This window comes from Hippoglossus hippoglossus, chromosome 14, assembly GCF_009819705.1.
Source record: "Hippoglossus hippoglossus isolate fHipHip1 chromosome 14, fHipHip1.pri, whole genome shotgun sequence".
Taxonomy (NCBI): domain Eukaryota; kingdom Metazoa; phylum Chordata; class Actinopteri; order Pleuronectiformes; family Pleuronectidae; genus Hippoglossus; species Hippoglossus hippoglossus.
The window spans coordinates 377,971-398,474 of record NC_047164.1 but is presented as its reverse complement, the minus strand read 5'-3'; the positions used below and the strand labels follow the sequence as shown (position 1 = coordinate 398,474).

Here is a 20,504-nt window from a genome sequence, read left to right as displayed (position 1 = left end):
AGACTGACTCAGGATTGGTCGAATGTGTATGGGGGCGGGACCTCGATACCACGGCTTCACTCCATCACTACTGCACAGACTCTGACTGTAAATGACGTCATCACGACAAGATGGCGGCTTTTGGCTTCATTCTTATACAACAGTAGGAAGTGAAGATGCGTCGTCCATCTTTGTTTACAGTCTCCGATCTGAATCTATTTAATTTGTTTCTCTTTTCTCGAGTGATGTTCAGTAACTTAAAACATTAACATCTGTGTTTTATTCTGAAAGTACAACTGAGCTCTTCCCGTATAATTGACTCAGTGTCATGTGACTCACAGAGCGGGTCGGACTCCGACCAGCAGCAGAACTCTGAGCGCGATGCGTTTGTGGAGGTTCCAGTGCTCCACGGCCACGGCCATCATCAACCCCCCCACAAACAGCATGTTGGTGTCCTTCAGGTACTGCATACACACCTGGAGCAACAAACACAGGGTGGACGGACTCATACATCGGAACTAAAGAAAAAAACTAAGTTAACTAATGAACAAGAACATTTCATTTCTAAATGTTGTGAATGTGTGTGTGTGTGTGTGTGTGTGTGTGTGTGTGTGTGTGTGTGTGTGTGTGTGTCTGCTCGTCTGTACGTCTTTGGACTCCATGATGCCGAGGACGGGGAAGAGGATGGTCGGCAGCAGTGCCGTCACAGCCAGTGGCAAAACCTCAGTGCACCAGTACACCGCCATGAGGGCTATGACATAAGCACAGGCAGCTTCCTACACACACACACACACACACACACACACACACACAAAATAAAGTTCTCATGAAACTGTAAAAACAAAAGAACAGGACACGTGTTGTTTAGTTTGATCCTCTACATGTGACACCTGCTGGACGTCTGGATCCAGCTGTGACACATGTGAGACAAAGACTCAGTGAGCAGGACTAAGTGACACCTAGTGGTGGAAATGCAGATTGCAACCAACTGAATTCCATCTTGAGGAGAATTTAAGAGTTTGTAAGAAACAGGATCCACAGGACGTTACTTTGGGAGGAGTCTGTGGAACGTAGTGTTGGAATCAGACGTATCGTTCTGTGTCAAATTATTTTACATCATACATTCTCCTGAATCCTTCACACTTCAAAAAAAAAAAAAAAAAAAAAATATATATATATAGTTGTCATCCTGCTGAGACGCTGCTGAAGTGACGACAGCTCCGACTGTGTCCAAACACACACACTGTTTTCATTCACGTACATTCACACACACACACAGACTCACACAGACTCACACACACAGACTCACACACACAGACACACACACACACACACAGACTCACACACACACACACACACACACACACACACACACACACACAGACTCACACACACAGACTCACACACACAGACACACACACACACACACAGACTCACACACACACACACACACACACACACACACACACAGACTCACACACACACACACACACAGACTCACACACACACACAGACTCACACACACACACACACACACACACACACACACACACACACACACACGCTGTGATGATGAAGTGTGGGTTTCTGGGAAACATTACTTCCTGTAGAAACATTGACTGTTTTACTCTGATTCTTAATTAATCATTAAACAGTTTGAACAGAAACAGGATTTATTTATTTTCTACTCTCTACGTTTTTTTGATGAACACATTTTAAATAAACTTTCTATATTTCTATCAAATTAACTGGTTCTAATTTAAGCGTTAAGATTAAGATTAATTCCGATTTATTGTTCCAGTGGTTCACAGCTGGACGTCGGCGGAGAAGCAGCTGTTTCAGCAAACATCATTCATTACTAAATGGAAAATAATCCTAAATATCACTGTGTGAATATGTTCATGAGGATTTGTTCAAAAATGTAAAATGAATCTGTCCAGGTGGAAACAAACCTGTGTCCATGACCTCACAGGTAAATAGATCAGCCTCAGAGGAACAAAGTCACGTATGAAGTGAATCTTCAAACTGTTCAGACTCAGTTTGTCAATCAGTGACAGGAAGTGTGAATGTGACCTGTTGAATTATTCACTGCTCTGCAACGACACCAGTGAATGACGTCCACACACACACGTAAACACGTAAACACGTAAACACGTAAACACGAAAACACGGAAACACAGAAACACTGACACTGGTCACACCCACAGTTTAGCTGCTTCATCAGTCGTAAACTGGTTCAATAAAACTACTGTAAATCTGCTCAGTGTTCTTTAACATGGTTATACTGGTCAGTGCTCAGTGACCTGGTTAAACTGGTTGTATAAACTAGTCTCACCGTGGTGCTGATGGCGAGCGGCAGCAGGATGAACGGGGTGCAGACGAGGATGAAGACGCCCTTCAACCTCCAGACCTGCTGCAACATTTTCACCCTCAGAGGAAGAACGGCCATGAGTGAAGAAGAAGATGATGATGAAGATCAGTATAAGTTAATGTCAGAGAAGAACTGTGAAGGTGAGAGCTTCTCCCTGTCTGCTGCTCTCTCTCTGTCCAACAGGCTGGTGTTTCACAGTCAACACTACATATAAGTGTGAGTTACACACACACTGTCTCTCTCACACACACTCTCTCTCTCTCACACACTCTCTCTCTCTCTCACACACATGCAGACGTTATCGGACTGTGCAGAGTAAACAGACAGAAGGAAATCACATGTGTTGGTGTCAGGCTGAACTCACCTGTTTTCAGTTTGAACTGACGGAGCAATGACAAGAAACTAAAACCTAAATCTGTTATATCTAAATACTAAAACTTCCTCAAATGTTTCATTCTCTTGTTTCATTCTCTTATTCCCTCTCTCTCCTCCAGTGTTATTCCCTCTCTCTCTCCTCCAGTGTTATTCCCTCTCTCTCTCCTCCAGTGTTATTCCGTCCCTCTCTCTCTCCTCCAGTGTTATTCCCTCTCTCTCTCCTCCAGTGTTATTCCCTCTCTCTCCTCCAGTGTTATTCCCTCTCTCTCTCCTCCAGTGTTATTCCCTCTCTCTCTCCTCCAGTGTTATTCCCTCTCTCTCCTCCAGTGTTATTCCCTCTCTCTCCTCCAGTGTTATTCCCTCTTTCTCCACCAGTGTTATTCCCTCTCTCTCTCCTCCAGTGTTATTCCCTCTCTCTCTCCTCCAGTGTTATTCCCTCTCTCTCCTCCAGTGTTATTCCCTCTCTCTCTCCACCAGTGTTATTCCCTCTCTCTCTCCTCCAGTGTTATTCCCTCTCTCTCTCCACCAGTGTTATTCCCTCTCTCTCTCCTCCAGTGTTATTCCCTCTCTCCTCCAGTGTTATTCCCTCTCTCTCTCCTCCAGTGTTATTCCCTCTCTCTCTCCTCCAGTGTTATTCCCTCTCTCTCCTCCAGTGTTATTCCCTCTCTCTCTCCACCAGTGTTATTCCCTCTCTCTCTCCTCCAGTGTTATTCCCTCTCTCTCTCCACCAGTGTTATTCCCTCTCTCTCTCCTCCAGTGTTATTCCCTCTCTCCTCCAGTGTTATTACCTCTCTCTCTCCTCCAGTGTTATTCCCTCCCTCTCTCTCTCCTCCAGTGTTATTCCCTCTCTCCTCCAGTGTTATTCCCTCTCTCTCCTCCAGTGTTATTCCCTCTCTCTCTCCTCCAGTGTTATTCCCTCTCTCTCTCCTCCAGTGTTATTCCCTCTCTCTCTCCTCCAGTGTTATTCACCCTCTCTCTCCTCCAGTGTTATTCCCTCTCTCTCTCCTCCAGTGTTATTCCCTCTCTCTCTCCTCCAGTGTTATTCCGTCCCTCTCTCTCTCCTCCAGTGTTATTCCCTCTCTCTCTCCTCCAGTGTTATTCCCTCTCTCTCTCCTCCAGTGTTATTCCCTCTCTCTCCTCCAGTGTTATTCCCTCTCTCTCTCCTCCAGTGTTATTCCCTCTCTCTCTCCTCCAGTGTTATTCCGTCCCTCTCTCTCTCCTCCAGTGTTATTCCCTCCCTCTCTCTCTCCTCCAGTGTTATTCCCTCTCTCTCTCCTCCAGTGTTATTCCCTCCCTCTCTCTCTCCTCCAGTGTTATTCCCTCTCTCTCTCCTCCAGTGTTATTCCCTCTCTCCTCCAGTGTTATTACCTCTCTCTCCTCCAGTGTTATTCCCCCTCTCTCTCCTCCAGTGTTATTCCCTCTCTCTCTCCTCCAGTGTTATTCCGTCCCTCTCTCTCCTCCAGTGTTATTCCCTCTCTCCTCCAGTGTTATTCCCCCTCTCTCCTCCAGTGTTATTCCCTCTCTCTCCTCCAGTGTTATTCCCCCTCTCTCCTCCAGTGTTATTACCTCCCTCTCTCCTCCAGTGTTATTCCCCCTCTCTCTCCTCCAGTGTCATTCCGTCCCTCTCTCTCCTCCAGTGTTATTCCCCCTCTCTCCTCCAGTGTTATTCCCTCTCTCTCTCCTCCAGTGTCATTCCGTCCCTCTCTCTCCTCCAGTGTTATTCCCTCTCTCTCCTCCAGTGTTATTCCCTCTCTCTCTCCTCCAGTGTTATTCCGTCCCTCTCTCTCTCCTCCAGTGTTATTCCCTCTCTCTCCTCCAGTGTTATTCCCTCTCTCTCCTCCAGTGTTATTCCCCCTCTCTCCTCCAGTGTTATTCCCTCTCTCTCCTCCAGTGTTATTCCCCCTCTCTCCTCCAGTGTTATTCCCTCTCTCTCCTCCAGTGTTATTCCCCCTCTCTCCTCCAGTGTTATTCCCTCTCTCTCCTCCAGTGTTATTCCCTCTCTCTCCTCCAGTGTTATTCCCCCTCTCTCCTCCAGTGTTATTCCCTCTCTCTCTCCTCCAGTGTCATTCCGTCCCTCTCTCTCCTCCAGTGTTATTCCCTCTCTCTCCTCCAGTGTTATTCCCTCTCTCTCCTCCAGTGTTATTCCCTCTCTCTCTCCTCCAGTGTCATTCCCTCTCTCTCTCCTCCAGTGTTATTCCCTCTCTCTCTCCTCCAGTGTTATTCCGTCCCTCTCTCTCTCCTCCAGTGTTATTCCCTCTCTCTCTCCTCCAGTGTTATTCCCTCTCTCTCTCCTCCAGTGTTATTCCCTCTCTCTCTCCTCCAGTGTTATTCCGTCCCTCTCTCTCTCCTCCAGTGTTATTCCCTCCCTCTCTCTCTCCTCCAGTGTTATTCCCTCTCTCTCTCCTCCAGTGTTATTCCCTCCCTCTCTCTCTCCTCCAGTGTTATTCCCTCTCTCTCTCCTCCAGTGTTATTCCCTCTCTCCTCCAGTGTTATTACCTCTCTCTCCTCCAGTGTTATTCCCCCTCTCTCTCCTCCAGTGTTATTCCCTCTCTCTCTCCTCCAGTGTTATTCCGTCCCTCTCTCTCCTCCAGTGTTATTCCCTCTCTCCTCCAGTGTTATTCCCCCTCTCTCCTCCAGTGTTATTCCCTCTCTCTCCTCCAGTGTTATTCCCCCTCTCTCCTCCAGTGTTATTACCTCCCTCTCTCCTCCAGTGTTATTCCCCCTCTCTCTCCTCCAGTGTCATTCCGTCCCTCTCTCTCCTCCAGTGTTATTCCCCCTCTCTCCTCCAGTGTTATTCCCTCTCTCTCTCCTCCAGTGTCATTCCGTCCCTCTCTCTCCTCCAGTGTTATTCCCTCTCTCTCCTCCAGTGTTATTCCCTCTCTCTCCTCCAGTGTTATTCCCCCTCTCTCCTCCAGTGTTATTCCCTCTCTCTCCTCCAGTGTTATTCCCCCTCTCTCCTCCAGTGTTATTCCCTCTCTCTCCTCCAGTGTTATTCCCCCTCTCTCCTCCAGTGTTATTCCCTCTCTCTCCTCCAGTGTTATTCCCCCTCTCTCCTCCAGTGTTATTCCCTCTCTCTCTCCTCCAGTGTCATTCCGTCCCTCTCTCTCCTCCAGTGTTATTCCCTCTCTCTCCTCCAGTGTTATTCCCTCTCTCTCCTCCAGTGTTATTCCCTCTCTCTCTCCTCCAGTGTCATTCCGTCCCCCTCTCTCCTCCAGTGTTATTCCCTCTCTCTCCTCCAGTGTTATTCCCCCTCTCTCCTCCAGTGTTATTCCCTCTCTCTCCTCCAGTGTTATTCCCTCTCTCTCCTCCAGTGTTATTCCCTCTCTCTCTCCTCCAGTGTTATTCCCTCTCTCTCTCCTCCAGTGTCATTCCGTCCCTCTCTCTCCTCCAGTGTTATTCCCTCTCTCTCCTCCAGTGTTATTCCCTCTCTCTCCTCCAGTGTTATTCCCTCTCTCTCCTCCAGTGTCATTCCGTCCCTCTCTCTCCTCCAGTGTTATTCCCTCTCTCCCCTCCAGTGTTATTCCCCCTCTCTCTCCTCCAGTGTTATTCCCCCTCTCTCTCCTCCAGTGTTATTCCCCCTCTCTCTCCTCCAGTGTTATTACCTCTCTCTCTCCTCCAGTGTTATTACCTCCCTCTCTCTCCTCCAGTGTTATTCCCTCTCTCTCTCCTCCAGTGTTATTCCCCCTCTCTCCTCCAGTGTTATTACCACCCTCTCTCTCCTCCAGTGTTATTCCCTTTCTCTCTCTCCTCCAGTGTTATTCCCTCTCTCTCTCTCCTCCAGTGTTATTCCCCCTCTCTCCTCCAGTGTTATTCCCTCTCTCTCTCCTCCAGTGTTATTCCCTCCCTCTCTCTCCTCCAGTGTTATTCCCTCTCTCTCCTCCAGTGTTATTCCCTCTCTCTCTCCTCCAGTGTTATTCCCTCCCTCTCTCTCCTCCAGTGTTATTCCCTCCCTCTCTCTCCTCCAGTGTTATTCCCTCCTTCTCTCTCCTCCAGTGTTATTCCCTCTCTCTCCTCCAGTGTTATTCCCTCCTTCTCTCTCCTCCAGTGTTATTCCCTCTCTCTCTCCTCCAGTGTTATTCCCTCTCTCTCTCCTCCAGTGTTATTCCCTCTCTCTCCTCCAGTGTTATTCCCTCTCTCTCTCCTCCAGTGTTATTCCCCCTCTCTCCTCCAGTGTTATTCCCTCTCTCTCCTCCAGTGTTATTCCCCCTCTCTCCTCCAGTGTTATTCCCCCTCTCTCCTCCAGTGTTATTCCCTCTCTCCTCCAGTGTCATTCCGTCCCTCTCCTCCAGTGTTATTCCCTCCTTCTCTCTCCTCCAGTGTTATTCCCTCTCTCTCCTCCAGTGTTATTCCCTCCCTCTCTCCTCCAGTGTTATTCCCCCTCTCTCCTCCAGTGTTATTCCCCCTCTCTCTCCTCCAGTGTTATTCCCTCTCTCTCTCCTCCAGTGTTATTCCCCCTCTCTCTCCTCCAGTGTTATTCCCTCTCTCCTCCAGTGTTATTCCCCCTCTCTCCTCCAGTGTTATTCCCCCTCTCTCTCCTCCAGTGTTATTCCCTCTCTCTCTCCTCCAGTGTTATTCCCTCTCTCTCCTCCAGTGTTATTCCCTCTCTCTCTCCTCCAGTGTTATTCCCTCCCTCTCTCTCCTCCAGTGTTATTCCCTCCCTCTCTCTCCTCCAGTGTTATTCCCTCCTTCTCTCTCCTCCAGTGTTATTCCCTCTCTCTCCTCCAGTGTTATTCCCTCCTTCTCTCTCCTCCAGTGTTATTCCCTCTCTCTCTCCTCCAGTGTTATTCCCTCTCTCTCTCCTCCAGTGTTATTCCCTCTCTCTCTCCTCCAGTCTTATTCCCTCTCTCTCCTCCAGTGTTATTCCCTCTCTCTCTCCTCCAGTGTTATTCCCCCTCTCTCCTCCAGTGTTATTCCCTCTCTCTCCTCCAGTGTTATTCCCCCTCTCTCCTCCAGTGTTATTCCCCCTCTCTCCTCCAGTGTTATTCCCTCTCTCCTCCAGTGTCATTCCGTCCCTCTCCTCCAGTGTTATTCCCTCCTTCTCTCTCCTCCAGTGTTATTCCCTCTCTCTCCTCCAGTGTTATTCCCTCCCTCTCTCCTCCAGTGTTATTCCCCCTCTCTCTCCTCCAGTGTTATTCCCTCTCTCTCTCCTCCAGTGTTATTCCCCCTCTCTCTCCTCCAGTGTTATTCCCTCTCTCTCTCCTCCAGTGTTATTCCCCCTCTCTCTCCTCCAGTGTTATCCCCTCTCTCTCCTCCAGTGTTATTCCCCCTCTCTCCTCCAGTGTTATTCCCCCCCTCTCTCCTCCAGTGTTATTCCCCCTCTCTCCTCCAGTGTTATTCCCTCTCTCCTCCAGTGTCATTCCGTCCCTCTCCTCCAGTGTTATTCCCTCCTTCTCTCTCCTCCAGTGTTATTCCCTCTCTCTCCTCCAGTGTTATTCCCTCCCTCTCTCCTCCAGTGTTATTCCCCCTCTCTCTCCTCCAGTGTTATTCCCTCTCTCTCTCCTCCAGTGTTATTCCCTCTCTCTCTCCTCCAGTGTTATTCCCCCTCTCTCTCCTCCAGTGTTATCCCCTCTCTCTCCTCCAGTGTTATTCCCCCTCTCTCCTCCAGTGTTATTCCCCCTCTCTCTCCTCCAGTGTTATTCCCTCTCTCTCTCCTCCAGTGTTATTCCCTCTCTCTCCTCCAGTGTTATTCCCTCTCTCTCCTCCAGTGTTATTCCCCCTCTCTCCTCCAGTGTTATTCCCTCTCTCTCTCCTCCAGTGTTATTCCCTCTCTCTCCTCCAGTGTTATTCCCTCTCTCTCCTCCAGTGTTATCCCCTCTCTCTCCTCCAGTGTTATTCCCCCTCTCTCCTCCAGTGTTATTCCCCCTCTCTCTCCTCCAGTGTTATTCCCTCTCTCTCTCCTCCAGTGTTATTCCCTCTCTCCTCCAGTGTTATTCCCCCTCTCTCCTCCAGTGTTATTCCCCCCCTCTTTCCTCCAGTGTTATTCCCCCTCTCTCTCCTCCAGTGTTATTCCCTCTCTCTCTCCTCCAGTGTTATTCCCTCTCTCTCCTCCAGTGTTATTCCCTCTCTCCTCCAGTGTTATTCCCCCTCTCTCCTCCAGTGTTATTACCTCCCTCTCTCCTCCAGTGTTATTCCCCCCCTCTCTCCTCCAGTGTTATTCCCCCTCTCTCTTTGTTGGTTCTGTCGTTCTCCTGCTGAGTCGAGATCGTCTGTGAAAACACGCCGGAAGCATCAGATCAAACCTCTCGACTCATTCACGTGTTAGAAATCAGTTTAAAATCTGTTTTGACTGGTTCCATATTTAATCCAGAGTAAATAAAAAGATTAGATGAAAATAAGAAAAGATGAAATAATTTGACATTGAGACTGAAACTGGATTTAAAGGTTTAATGTAAAAGACAGAATGAATGAACGAGTTCTGACCGTAAACTGTAAAAACCAAAAGTGAAGCTAATTCTTCCAATGCTATCGCCCCCTGGTGGATGCCTGCTCTAAGATAAATAAAAGTGTGCCAAAGATGGTTACTGTCATTTGAGGAAGTTCTTATCACACTGATGTTTGTTCAAGTGTTCAAGACGTCTTTACCACCAGATGGCAGCGTTCACGTCGGAGATGTTTTAGCTTTATTTGTGGAGGAAGTGGAGATGTGTCGCCATCTTTATTTACAGTCTGTGGTTCGATTCCTGGCTCCTCCAGTCTGCTTCTGAAGTGTTGTCTCTCTTTGCATCAGTGTATAAACGTGTGTGTTTGTGACTTGTTGTGTAAATAAATAAAAGTTGAATATTTGGTACGAAGAATAAAAGTTAGGAAAAGATTCATCAGAACGTTTTAATGTTCGGTTTGATCACATGGTTCCTGACAGTCCAGTCAACTTATCCTCTGCTGCCACCTGGTGGACGAGTGTGCGTGTGTGTGTGCGTGTGTGTGCGTGCGTGTGTGTGTGTGTGTGTGTGTGTCCCTGTGTGTGTGTGTGTCTGTCTCTGAATGTGTGTTTTGTGTCTGTGTGTGTGTTTTGTCTTTGTGTGTTTGGTGTGTGTGTTTGGTGTGTGTGTGTTTTGTGTGTTTAGTTCAGTGGAGCTACTTGAATGAACCTTGCGTTGGTTTCATTTCTGTAGTTTTCAGTTTCATGTATTTGTCTCAGTTCATTTCTTCAGTGACGTTCACAGTTCAAACTCTTTCAGAGAAACTCTCATGAATCAATGTCACATTCAGATGTTGACAAAGCAGTTTATTCTGACTTCAGTGAGTTCAGTGTTGATGATTAACCATCAGCCTGGGGGGGGGGGAGGGGGGGGGGGGGCAGCAGTGGGTCTGTACACTGTCCAGAGGAGGTTCGTTCTTTACTCTCATTTTATTCATCTCCTCTTTGATCTCCTCTTTGATCTCCTCTGTTTCTCCTCTGTTTCTCCTCGTCTGTCTCACCTCACACAGGGCAGGTGAGTTGATCTTTTCACAAACAGCTTCTTCACCGGGGCAGAGATGCTCAACATTTGCAGCTTTGCTAAAATAATCAGTTTTTTACAAATCCTAGTGTTGAAGGTGATAATTCAGCACCTTCTGTTCATGTATCTGAGCATGAAGCTCCACTTGAGAGGTCGTCAGGTTCATGTAGTTCTGTGAATCCAGTGTATCACAGCTCAGCCAAAACCAGGTTCTGCAGCAGCAACCTTTAGTCTCTGGGTAAATACAGCAGAAACCTCAGGTGACTCTGACAGACCCGCTGGTACAAACCTTCCATGTAAGAAGCCACGTTAGCACCTGGACGGGTTGTCGTGATATGTTGTGACACACTCTTCAACCATAGAGGAAGAATAATGAAGACGATCCCATTTCCTCTGTTTTAGCATCGACAAGTGGACAAAATGATACTTGTACAACATTCATATCATAAGGATACTTCTAAAAGTGTTTCTAACATTTCTAACATGCTACTATTAAAATGTTAGAATACCATCAGGTGCACGTATGATATCGATTTGTCACTTCTTCATGTCAGTTCAGTAGAAATGTGCTGATGGTTTCCAGTCACTGAAACTCTGAGAGACGCAGCATCTTATTTCAACAGGGTCCTCAGACACATGGAGGAAGAAGAAGGATTTCAATCTGAATCTTGTTTTCACTGAGTCTGAACATGATTTTCATCTGTACACGTGTATGTATGTATATATATATATATATATATATATATATATATATATACATATGCACGTGGTTGCCAAAGACAACATCCAAATACATGTATCAGTAGTGAACAAATCATTTATCAAACTAACGATTGAACATTTATTTCATTCAGATTCAGATTCAGATTCAGATTCAGATTCCTTTATTGGTCCCACACACATGCACACACACACTACATGCTGTTGACCCATCCGTGTGAACACAGCAGGACACAACACACACAGTGAACACACACAGTGAACACACACAGTGAACACACACAGTGAACACACACAGTGAACACACACAGTGAACACACAGAGCTGTGGACGTAATGTGTTGATGCTGTCTTTCAGGTTGGTTGTTTGGAAATGAAGCTGCGTGTTCTTCTTCTCTTGTTCTGTCTGTGCTGCCTGGGACTGACAGTAAGAAGAACCTCTAGTAAAACTACTTTTTAAAACTAAAGTTAAACTCTTTCCTCGTCTTTTCTTTGGTTTTTGAGGAACTGACACTCATGTGTTCTTCTGTTTTGAGGACGATCCCAGTCCAGCAGCTCCAGATGTTTCTGGTCCTGTAGATGAAGAGGAGGAGACGGATCAAAGCTGTACTGGAAATCAGGAGTTCAGCCCTGAGCAACACAGGGCTCTAGGTGGCGCTATAGAGCGACTGGGTTTACAGTTTCTGGAAAATCTTCCTCTTGGTCCAGAGCAGCCGAACGTCATCCTGTCACCTCTCAGTCTGGCCTTGGCCCTCGCTCAGCTCACCTTGGGTGAGTTTCCTGTGACTTGAGAATCAGGAGGAATTCACAAGCTGCTTCATCACATCCACCCGACACATTGAGACGAATAAGAGCAGCACATGTTGAACACACGTTCCTATTACACAGTCTTTATGTAACTGGACATTTTAGAAGCTCTTTGTTCAATTCGAATTTTCACTCAGGTTCTCGTAACGAGACAGAGAAGCTGCTGCTGAAGAGCCTCAACGCCAACTCTGTACCCTGTTACCATCATATCCTGGGAAGCCTTGTACCTCATCTCAGCAACACATCACTGGATGTGGCATCACGCATGTACCTGAGACCAGGTTTGTGCTGATGAGCGTTGAACTGATGACGGTGCTGAAGAGATTTGGTGTAAAACTCTTTTTATCCTCCTCTTCTCTTTCTCTCCCTCGTTCTGTCTCTCAGGATTTGAGGTGAAGCTGCCGTTTGTGCTGGACTCTCTGGCCAGGTATCAGCTACAGTCACAACAAGCTAAACGCTAAAGGCTAACAGGCTAACAGGCTAACAGGCTAACAGGTCAAACGGGCTGAGAGGTTAATAACTTTACAGCCTCAGTCACCATAAGCAACGACGGCTGATTCCTGAACAGCTGCTGAGGTGGACTGTAGTGACATCTGCTGGTCATTTTGGGAACAGCATGTTCTGAAACAGATCAGCTCATAAAATGGCGGTGGTGAGATGAACTGTATTTTCATGTTAACAGGAATTCACCCTCACAACGAGCAGTGATATGGGATGTTTCTCTTACATTTACAGCAACTGATAGATTATTTATGTGTTGTTGTGAAAAATGAGCATGTATGGTGTTTGTTATGGAAATAAAAAGGTGTGATTTGTTTCGCAGGTACCAATCACAGCCTGTTCCTCTGGTCTCTGTAGACGAGGTCAACCAATGGGTGGAGAACGCCACCAATGGTCACATCCCCGACTTCCTGGAGAGTATTCCACATGACGTGGTGCTCATGCTCATAAATGCTGTTTACTTCAAAGGTGATTCATTCCACAGAAAACCTCCCTGTGGTTGAGGAACAGGATTTGTGCTTTTGTCCAGCTCCAGAGGTTCAGGGCCAGTTACTCAGGACATTATCTCTCTGTTAGTCTCCAGGTGTATTTCAAGCTTTAGTTGATCAGCTGCCTGTAGCTCCTCTGAAGACACATGGTTCTTGTTCATGGGCCGCTATCCGGGTCCCTGATGTGTTTCTAACCACAAACAAAGCTCTTTTCGGAGAATCCCTTAGTGCTGCTGGACCGGAGACATTCGATTTGACCTTCAAATGAAGACGCCGCTGAGCAGCCGGTTGTTATGGAGGTGATAAGCTCCTCCTCCTCTCTGTCTGACAGGTGAATGGCAGACTCGATTTGACCCCCAAGTGACCTCAAAGGGAGTCTTCTATCTGGACGGCCAGAACTCGGTGTCAGTGGACATGATGAAGTCTGCTCAGTATCCTCTCCGCCTCCTCGATGATCCAGAGCTGGAAGCACAAGTAACACCCACATACATGCAGTATCTTAAGTGGAGTCAAGAATTCAAGACTTTTATAAATCAACTAATGATGTTGTTTGAGTTTTTCTCAGAGATTTCTTACATTACAATTGATTTTATTCTTCTCTGTGCTCTGTTAAATCAGGACGTTCTGGTCTTTCAGTCGTCTGCCCGATGTCCTCACAGGAAAAACGCTTGGAAAAAGTCTTCTTTTCTTTCTTGTGCAGGTTGCCAGTTTTCCCTTCAAGGGAAATACCAGCTTCTTAATCGTCCTGCCTTTGCCAGGGAGGGAAAACGTGTCCTCAGTGCTTCCCAGACTGAATATCTCGGACCTCTATAGACGTCTACCTCAGGAGAAAACAATGCAGGTCAACTTACCCAAGGTGAAGCTGCATTACCACCATGAGCTCCAGGAGGCGCTGACCAAAATGGGTGAGAATTCTATCTCCTCTGAGCCAGAAGAAACAATTTAGTGGTGGTGATGTCTTTCATTAGACTGAAAACAAGACCAGTCACTTGAACCACACACAGCTGATCAAATAAATGACTTTAGCAGTTGATTCTTGATGTTTTCAGTCTGTAACTCAGTTTCTCTCTGTCAGGCCTCGGTTCTCTGTTTTCAGGGCCCAACCTCTCTGGGATTTCCGACCTGCCTCTGAAGGTGACGGGTGTCCTCCATGCCAGCACAGTAGAGCTAAGTGAGGAAGGTGTGGAGGCGTCCGCCACCACGGCGGTGACCTCCGTGCGCTCCGTCTCCATCTTCTCAGTCAACTCCCCCTTCCTCTTCGCCCTCGTTGATGATGCCTCCCTGGTCCCGCTCTTCATGGGCATTGTCACAAACCCCGCCCCCAACAAAGACGCCATGCTCAATGATGATCCCCAGAGCAACAGCACCATGAGCGACCAGCCTGTGACGGACAGTGTCAGGGAAAGAGACATGAACAGCAAACACAGCAACAGGTCGCACAGGAAGTTACAGTCAGCGGAAGGCAGCAGGATGCAGCCATGCAGCGCCCCCGCTGGTGACAAAGAACAGCTGCAGAGTGTAAATGGACTGGAGGGCATCGGGCAGAAGACGGCACAAGACAACGAAACCTGCTCCAAACCGGTTGACTCTGCACCCAATTTGAAACATTAGTCGTTAATAGTTCGACATTTTGTTGTGTTTCTTGCTGAGGGTTCGATGCTCAGACTGAAATCTCTGTATACGAAGCTACAGGCGGCAACTAGTTAGTAAAACTTAGCATAAAACTAGAAATCTTGTTTGTTAATTCTCATCTAATCTATGCAAGAAAATGTTTAACTCGTTTCCCAAATGGTCCGATGTTTGGTTCAAAGTAAATTCAGATCACCTTGGTCCTGTGTGGTTCAAGATGCATTGTGTTATCAAAGTGGGAAAATACAAATGCAGTGAAATTACTGTGATCAGCAAGTTTTATATGAAGAGAGACAACAATTCAACTTCAGTCCCAAGTAAAGACGTTGACACACGTTAGGAATAACGACTTTAACCTCTGGACTCATTTTGCTCAAAATTAAACTCACTTTAATTAACACTTGTCGTTTTTTTCTCTATATTTGGATTTTTATTTTTTCTTGTCACGGCTCGTATGGATCTGTAGCTCCCCCTGGAGATTTCTACTGGCTTCCCAGAGCCCTTCAACGGTCAGGGGCCCTTAAACTTTCTGAAGTAGGCGTCCTGATGTCCACATGAAGGGGCCCTTTGTGAGGTGTAGTCTATGGTGGTGTCAGGAGCCCTTAGGAGGGTTCAGGTGTAGGTTCAGGTCCAACAGGGGGTTCCCTGGCCTCCTGGAGTCCCTAAGGATTCATCTGATTTATAATGTGTTTTTAGAGGTTCTTAGTATGTTTTCTGAAGGAGGCCCCAGGCAAGAGGGGCCCTTATCGAACTGAAACTCCAAAATGGTGAATATTTGGGCAGAAATCCAGTGGGGCTTCATTATAAGTGGTTTCTGACTTCATTGCAGTCCCAGGACAGAGTCGATCATAAGGTTCTCATGAGATCTCACTGGTTCTTTAGGTGGTTCCAGGTTCTGTACCTAGGGTTCAGAGGAGGAGTTCCAGGTTCTGGTTCTGGTTCTGAAACCAGAAATGTGTTTGGAGCTTCACCAACAAGATCAGTTAAATTTCAACAAAATGCCTGAAGGAACAAAAAAAGAGGTTTAACAGCAACACGTGGTTAAAGATGTGAGGAGCTCGTGCTGCCGTCACTGAGAGAAGATTCTGGAACTGACTCTGGAAACTTTCATTCATCTGGATCCTGCAGCTTCTCTGCGCGGCCCCGGCGCTCGCCCCCGCTGCGGGCGCAGATCCACAAGCGACGCGTGGACGCGCCTGCAGAGAACCAGTCGGAGCGACGTGGATCCGGATCAGAAGTGAGCTGAGCTGATCTGAGGTGAGTGTCGAGCTTTACAGCTGATTTCATTCTGTGTGAGTCCTTCAGGCTTCAAGAGAAAGCGAGTGGTTCCAGCTGCAGACCTTCTCTAACCGAGCGGCTGTTTAGCTCTGTAACATGAAGAAGAGGAACCTTCTCTGGTGTCACACACGAGTTCCTGCAGGAAAGTGAGGATCTGATCTTCTGCTGGATTCAACTCGTCATTCACATCGAACCGCTCGTTTCTCTCATGATGTTTTATGTCACTGCTCTTTTCAAAACGGGATCAGAACCACGAGCCTCACGTCAGTTTTCATCCAGGAACAGAATTAAAAAATAAACAGATTATTTCACTTTGAAAAGGTTCAGTTGATCTGTAACTGGATCAACTGAGGGTTCACACTGCGAATCTGAACTGTTCCTGGATCAGATTCAACATTATTCATCTGGAAGTAACCGTTTTTACATCTGTGTGTGCGTGTGTGTGTGTGTGTGTGTGTGTGTGCGCGCGCGTGTCTGAGTGTGTCTGTGTGCATGTGTCTGAGTGTGTGTGCGTGTGTGTGTGCGTGTGTGTGCGTGCGTGTGTGTGTGTGTGTGTGTGTGTGTGCGCGTGCGCGCGCGAGTGTGAGTGTGTCTGAGTGTGCGAGTGTGAGTGAGTGTGTCTGTGTGTGTCTGTGTGCATGTGTCTGAGTGTGTGTGTGTGTGTGTGCGTGTAGTTGATGTGTGTGTGTGTGTGCGTGTGTCTGAGTGTGTGTGTGTGTGTGCGCTTGCGCGCGAGTGTGAGTGTGTGTCTGAGTGTGCGTGAGTGAGTGTGTCTGTGTGCATGTGTCTGAGTGTGTCTGTGTGCATGTGTCTGAGTGTGTGTGTGTGTGTGTGTGCGTGTAGTTGATGTGTGTCTGTGTGCGTGTGCGTGCGTGCCTGAGTGTGTCTGTGTGCGTGTGTAGTTGATGTGTGTGTCTGTGTGTGTGTGTCTGTGTGAGTGTAGTTGGTGTGTGTGTGTGTGTGTGTGTGTGTAGTTGATGTGTCTGAGTGTGTGTGTGTGTGTGTGTGTAGTTGATGTGTGTGTGTGTGTGTGTGTGTAGTTGATGTGTGTGTGTGTAGTTGATGTGTGTGTGCTCTGAGGTTCAGATGACAGACTTGGGTTTCTGTAACCATGACAACCAGCTCCAGATGTTGCAGAAGAACAAAGGAACTTTGTGTGTTTGACCTTTTGTTTCAAACTTGTTTGTGTAAGAATGAAAAGCTTCAACTTGAGAAGCACTTTTCCTGCTCAGCTCTTTTTCTGACATGTTTATAAAGAAGGTTTTTGGATGATGGCTCATTAGAGGTTGGAGGTTTGGATCCTGTGGGTTTTTACTGTAATTAAACAAAACACTGAGGAAAACATTGGTCGTCTTTGTCTCTGAAACTGTTCTCTCAGTATTTCCACATATTCTCCTCCAGGTTTTCTCTTTACGTGAGATTGTGTTTAAAATGTTCCACGTGAACATGAAGTGTTCGGAGGAGAAAGACCTGAGCGAGAGGCTCGGTGATGAAGGCGTGGCCTCGTCTTCACCCTCCTGTGTGTGTGTGTTGCAGGATGAAGAGAACAAGCTTCCTGCTGATGTGTGGAGTCGTGCTGAGCTTCAGTCGGGCTCAGGTATCACATCACACACCACGAACGTGAGGTTGAACCAGAGCATCAGTGTCAGCGTCTGTTTCTGATTCCTCACACAGGAAGTGACTGTGCATCACACAGTATATTTCAGTAAATACAGTAAAAGTAACTGAACTCTTGTCTGTCCTGTCTCCAGTCGGAGGGCGAGGAGACGACTGTGGAGGAGGAACATGTCGAGCTCTTCACCACACCAATAACTAAGTTGGGTGCCGCCACCTCCGACTTCGGCTACAACCTGTTCCGAGCTCTGGCGAGTCGCGATGCCACGACCAACGTCTTCCTGGCCCCCATCAGTGTGTCTGCAGCGCTGACCCAACTGTCCATGGGTGAAGACAAAGTCAACACAAACTAAAACATCATCAGACATTCAGTTCTGTACTTATGACAGGAAAATTACACACAGACACAAAGTTACTGATGTTTTAACGATTTCTGCAAAATGTTCCGTCTGACGGAGAGAAAAGTTCAGATTCCTGCTCCGTCAGCAGCCGAGCTCAGATTCTTCTACATCACAAAACCTTTCTAAACTTCTTTCCATGGAGCTTTTTCTAAAAATGTTGGAGAAGGAGGAAGGTTTGTTGCTGCATGATGGAAAAACCTCAAACCCACGATCCAACAACAGTTTCATGAAGAAGAAGTCCTCTCATTATTTGGTTGTAGAATCATTGTCTCCAATGGTTCAGGTAGAAAACATTTAGATATTGTTAATCAACCTCTGACTGACAAACTGCTCGAAGTGACAAAGTGGAGAATTCATGTTTTATTGTATCAAAGCCTATGAGATAAAAAATAAAACAAGATCACTATGTTTATGAAAATGGTTCAAATTAAAGTGAGAAAATCATATTTATCTTAACATAAACAAAACCTCAGTAAATGGTCTGGTGCAGTGATAATGTTGCTGAGGCCGTCGGTCTAAGGTATGAAGACGCTCACAGGTTGGACCTCTTGTGTTCTCATGAGAACCTGACGTGTCTCCTGCAGGAGGCTCTGAGCCGGCGGAGCGGCAGCTGTTCCGGGCTCTGAGGTATCACACCCTGCAGGACCCTCAGCTCCACAACACCCTGAGGGACCTGCTGGCCTCCCTGCGCTCGCCTGGGAAAGGCCTGAGCATCGCTGCCCGTCTCTACCTGGCTCGACGTGAGTTCACCTGGAACCTTCTTCTTCTCCGTTTGGTTTATTGGTGGGTGGCAACCAGCGTCAAGGTGCACTGCCCCCGGAGGCACTGTAATACCAGGTCTTTTTGTTGTGTTGCTGTGTTTAGGACTTCGTCTGAAGCCGGAGTTCTTGGCGCTCGTGGAGCAGCAGTATGGCGTTCGTCCAAAGGGAGTGCCGGTCGGAGCCAAAGAAGTGAAAGAAATCAACGAATGGGTGTCTCAGGAGACCGGCGGGAAGGTGCAGCGCTTCCTGGCCAAATCCCCCTCCCGGAACCCCTCCGTGAACACTGTGAGCGCCGCCTACTTCAGAGGTGCGTCAGGGAGGTTTTCAAACTGGACATCTTTACATCCACAGTTTGACGCTGGTCAGATGAGGCGTGAGAATGACGACACGGTTTTCTGTTGACAGGGAGGTGGGTCACTCGCTTCAGTAACAGTGGAGTCATGGACGACTTCCAGGTGGACGGCGCGGCACCTGTTCGCATTCCCATGATGCAGCAGGACAACTATCCCGTGAAGATGGGAGCCGACTCAGACCTGAGCTGCACGGTGAGTGTTTTCTGCTCTGAAACATTTCATCTCTGAGATCTGTCCCGAACAATGTTTATTCTGCTCGTCCACCAGATCGCTCAGATCCAGATGCAGAACGACGTCAGCATGTTCATCTTCCTGCCGGACGAGGTGATGTCCAACATGACGCTGCTGGAGGAGAGCCTGACCGCTGAGTTCGTTCAGGACCTTTCCATGACGCTGCTCCCAGCCCAGGTGTCCCTCACACTGCCCACCCTGAGGCTCAGCTACTCCACCGACCTGCTGCCACTGCTCAGCGACCTGGGTGAGTCCAGAACCAGAACCAGTCTGACTAGATTCATAAATATGGAAATTGTTTGAATACCAAACAAGTTATGAGGTTCAGTTTTGTCAGGAGCCACTTACATATTTATATTTTCTTTGTGTTTCTACTCCACAACAAAATAGTTCATATCGCAAGTTCCATTTTTTCGGTTGAAGATCTGACGGTTTGTAAAAGGTTTATTCTAAAGACCTTTACTTCTTCTTTGTTTTTTTATTTTTTTGATTCATTTTTGCGTCTGTCACATGTTAGACACTTAATCACCCCCCCACTCGCTCACAGTGTGTCTCCTGGTGTCCTCACATCAGACTGGGAGAAAACTCTTCAGAAACTCTGCTGTCACTCGGACTTTTGTGTTCACACGTTCGTAGAAACTCCAGAGGACGGTTTATACAGACGCTCTGATTCATGACACGTCAGGATCTTTCATTTGTGTCCGTCCCCCCTGTAGGTCTCACTGATTGGTTGGACAACCCGCAGCTGGAGAAGATCTCAGATCAGGCCACCAAGCTCACCAGCGTCAATCACAAGGTCGTCATGGAGACAGCACCTGAAGGCAACCAGTACCCGGGCGCCACCTCGACATCCCACCACCTGTCGTACCGGGTGGACCGCCCCTTCCTCTACCTGATCCGGGACGACGTGTCGGGGGCGCTGCTCTTCATCGGCAGAGTGGTCAACCCCAAAGACCTGAGGATATAAGACACATTCCCATAATGCATTGCCCAGCCATTTACCCTTCACCTCACCTCAACCCTCACCTCAACCTTCACCTCAACCTTCACCTCAACCTTCACCTCAACCTTCACCTCAACCTTCACCCTCAACCCTCAACTCTTAACCCTCAACTCTTAACCCTCAACCTTCACCTTAACCTTCACCTTAACCCTTAACCCTTAACCCTCAACCTTCACCTTAACCCTTAACCCTCAACCTTCACCTTAACCTAACCCTCAACCTTCACCTTAAACCTTAACCCTTAACCCTTAACCCTTAACCCTTAACCCTCAACCTTCACCTTAACCCTTAACCCTTAACCCTCAACCTTCACCTTAACCTAACCCTCAACCTTCACCTCAAACTTTACCTTAACCCTCAACCCTCAACCCTCAACCTTCACCTTAACCCTTAACCCTTAACCCTCAACCTTAACCTTCACCTTCACCTCAACCCTCAACCCTCAACCCTTAACCCTCAACCCTCAACCCTCAACCCTCAACCTTCACCTCAACCCTCAACCCTCACCTCAACCTTAACCTTAACCTAACCCTCAACCTTCAACCTAGAACCAAG

At 47.6% G+C, this 20,504-nt stretch overlaps 3 protein-coding genes across 8 annotated transcripts in view; 2 read left to right on the top strand and 1 right to left on the bottom strand.

Annotated features, from left to right (window-relative positions):
• Positions 1 to 2,575, bottom strand: part of LOC117774674 (solute carrier family 13 member 5-like) — an 11,097-nt gene extending 8,522 nt beyond the window's left edge. Inside the window, exons 1-3 of the mRNA XM_034607266.1 lie at positions 2,315 to 2,575; positions 627 to 755; positions 319 to 455 (exon numbers count right to left, since the gene is read on the bottom strand). Of these exons, the coding sequence (XP_034463157.1) occupies positions 319 to 455; positions 627 to 755; positions 2,315 to 2,428 (380 nt within the window). The 5' untranslated portion in view covers positions 2,429 to 2,575. The remainder of the gene's footprint in view (positions 1 to 318; positions 456 to 626; positions 756 to 2,314) is intronic.
• A 7,442-nt stretch (positions 2,576 to 10,017) lies between these two features.
• serpinf2a (serpin peptidase inhibitor, clade F (alpha-2 antiplasmin, pigment epithelium derived factor), member 2a) lies at positions 10,018 to 14,545 on the top strand. Of its 4 annotated transcripts, XM_034607278.1 has the most exons (11): positions 10,127 to 10,158; positions 10,788 to 10,834; positions 11,242 to 11,310; positions 11,420 to 11,654; positions 11,828 to 11,971; positions 12,075 to 12,117; positions 12,514 to 12,659; positions 13,011 to 13,153; positions 13,380 to 13,584; positions 13,755 to 14,489; positions 14,526 to 14,545. In XM_034607278.1, the coding sequence occupies exons 3-10, from the start codon at positions 11,257 to 11,259 to the stop codon at positions 14,288 to 14,290; spliced, it is 1,506 nt and encodes a 501-aa protein (XP_034463169.1). In that variant the 5' UTR covers positions 10,127 to 10,158; positions 10,788 to 10,834; positions 11,242 to 11,256; the 3' UTR covers positions 14,291 to 14,489; positions 14,526 to 14,545. The 4 variants fall into 4 exon arrangements, with proteins under 4 accessions (XP_034463168.1, XP_034463170.1, XP_034463167.1 ...); XM_034607277.1 differs by lacking the exons at positions 10,127 to 10,158; positions 10,788 to 10,834 and adding an exon at positions 10,018 to 10,053; XM_034607279.1 differs by lacking the exon at positions 10,788 to 10,834 and having other exon boundaries at positions 10,034 to 10,158; positions 13,776 to 14,489.
• Positions 14,546 to 15,511: 966 nt separating this feature from the next.
• Positions 15,512 to 19,944, top strand: serpinf1 (serpin peptidase inhibitor, clade F (alpha-2 antiplasmin, pigment epithelium derived factor), member 1). Of its 3 annotated transcripts, XM_034607304.1 has the most exons (8): positions 15,512 to 15,565; positions 17,123 to 17,183; positions 17,338 to 17,527; positions 18,186 to 18,341; positions 18,466 to 18,669; positions 18,768 to 18,907; positions 18,983 to 19,193; positions 19,663 to 19,944. In XM_034607304.1, exons 2-8 carry the CDS (start codon positions 17,124 to 17,126, stop codon positions 19,911 to 19,913), a joined length of 1,212 nt encoding a protein of 403 aa, XP_034463195.1. In that variant the 5' UTR covers positions 15,512 to 15,565; position 17,123; the 3' UTR covers positions 19,914 to 19,944. The 3 variants fall into 3 exon arrangements, with proteins under 3 accessions (XP_034463195.1, XP_034463193.1, XP_034463194.1); XM_034607302.1 differs by lacking the exon at positions 15,512 to 15,565 and having other exon boundaries at positions 17,104 to 17,183; XM_034607303.1 differs by lacking the exon at positions 15,512 to 15,565 and having other exon boundaries at positions 17,106 to 17,183; positions 17,344 to 17,527.
• The last annotated feature ends 560 nt before the right edge of the window (positions 19,945 to 20,504 follow it).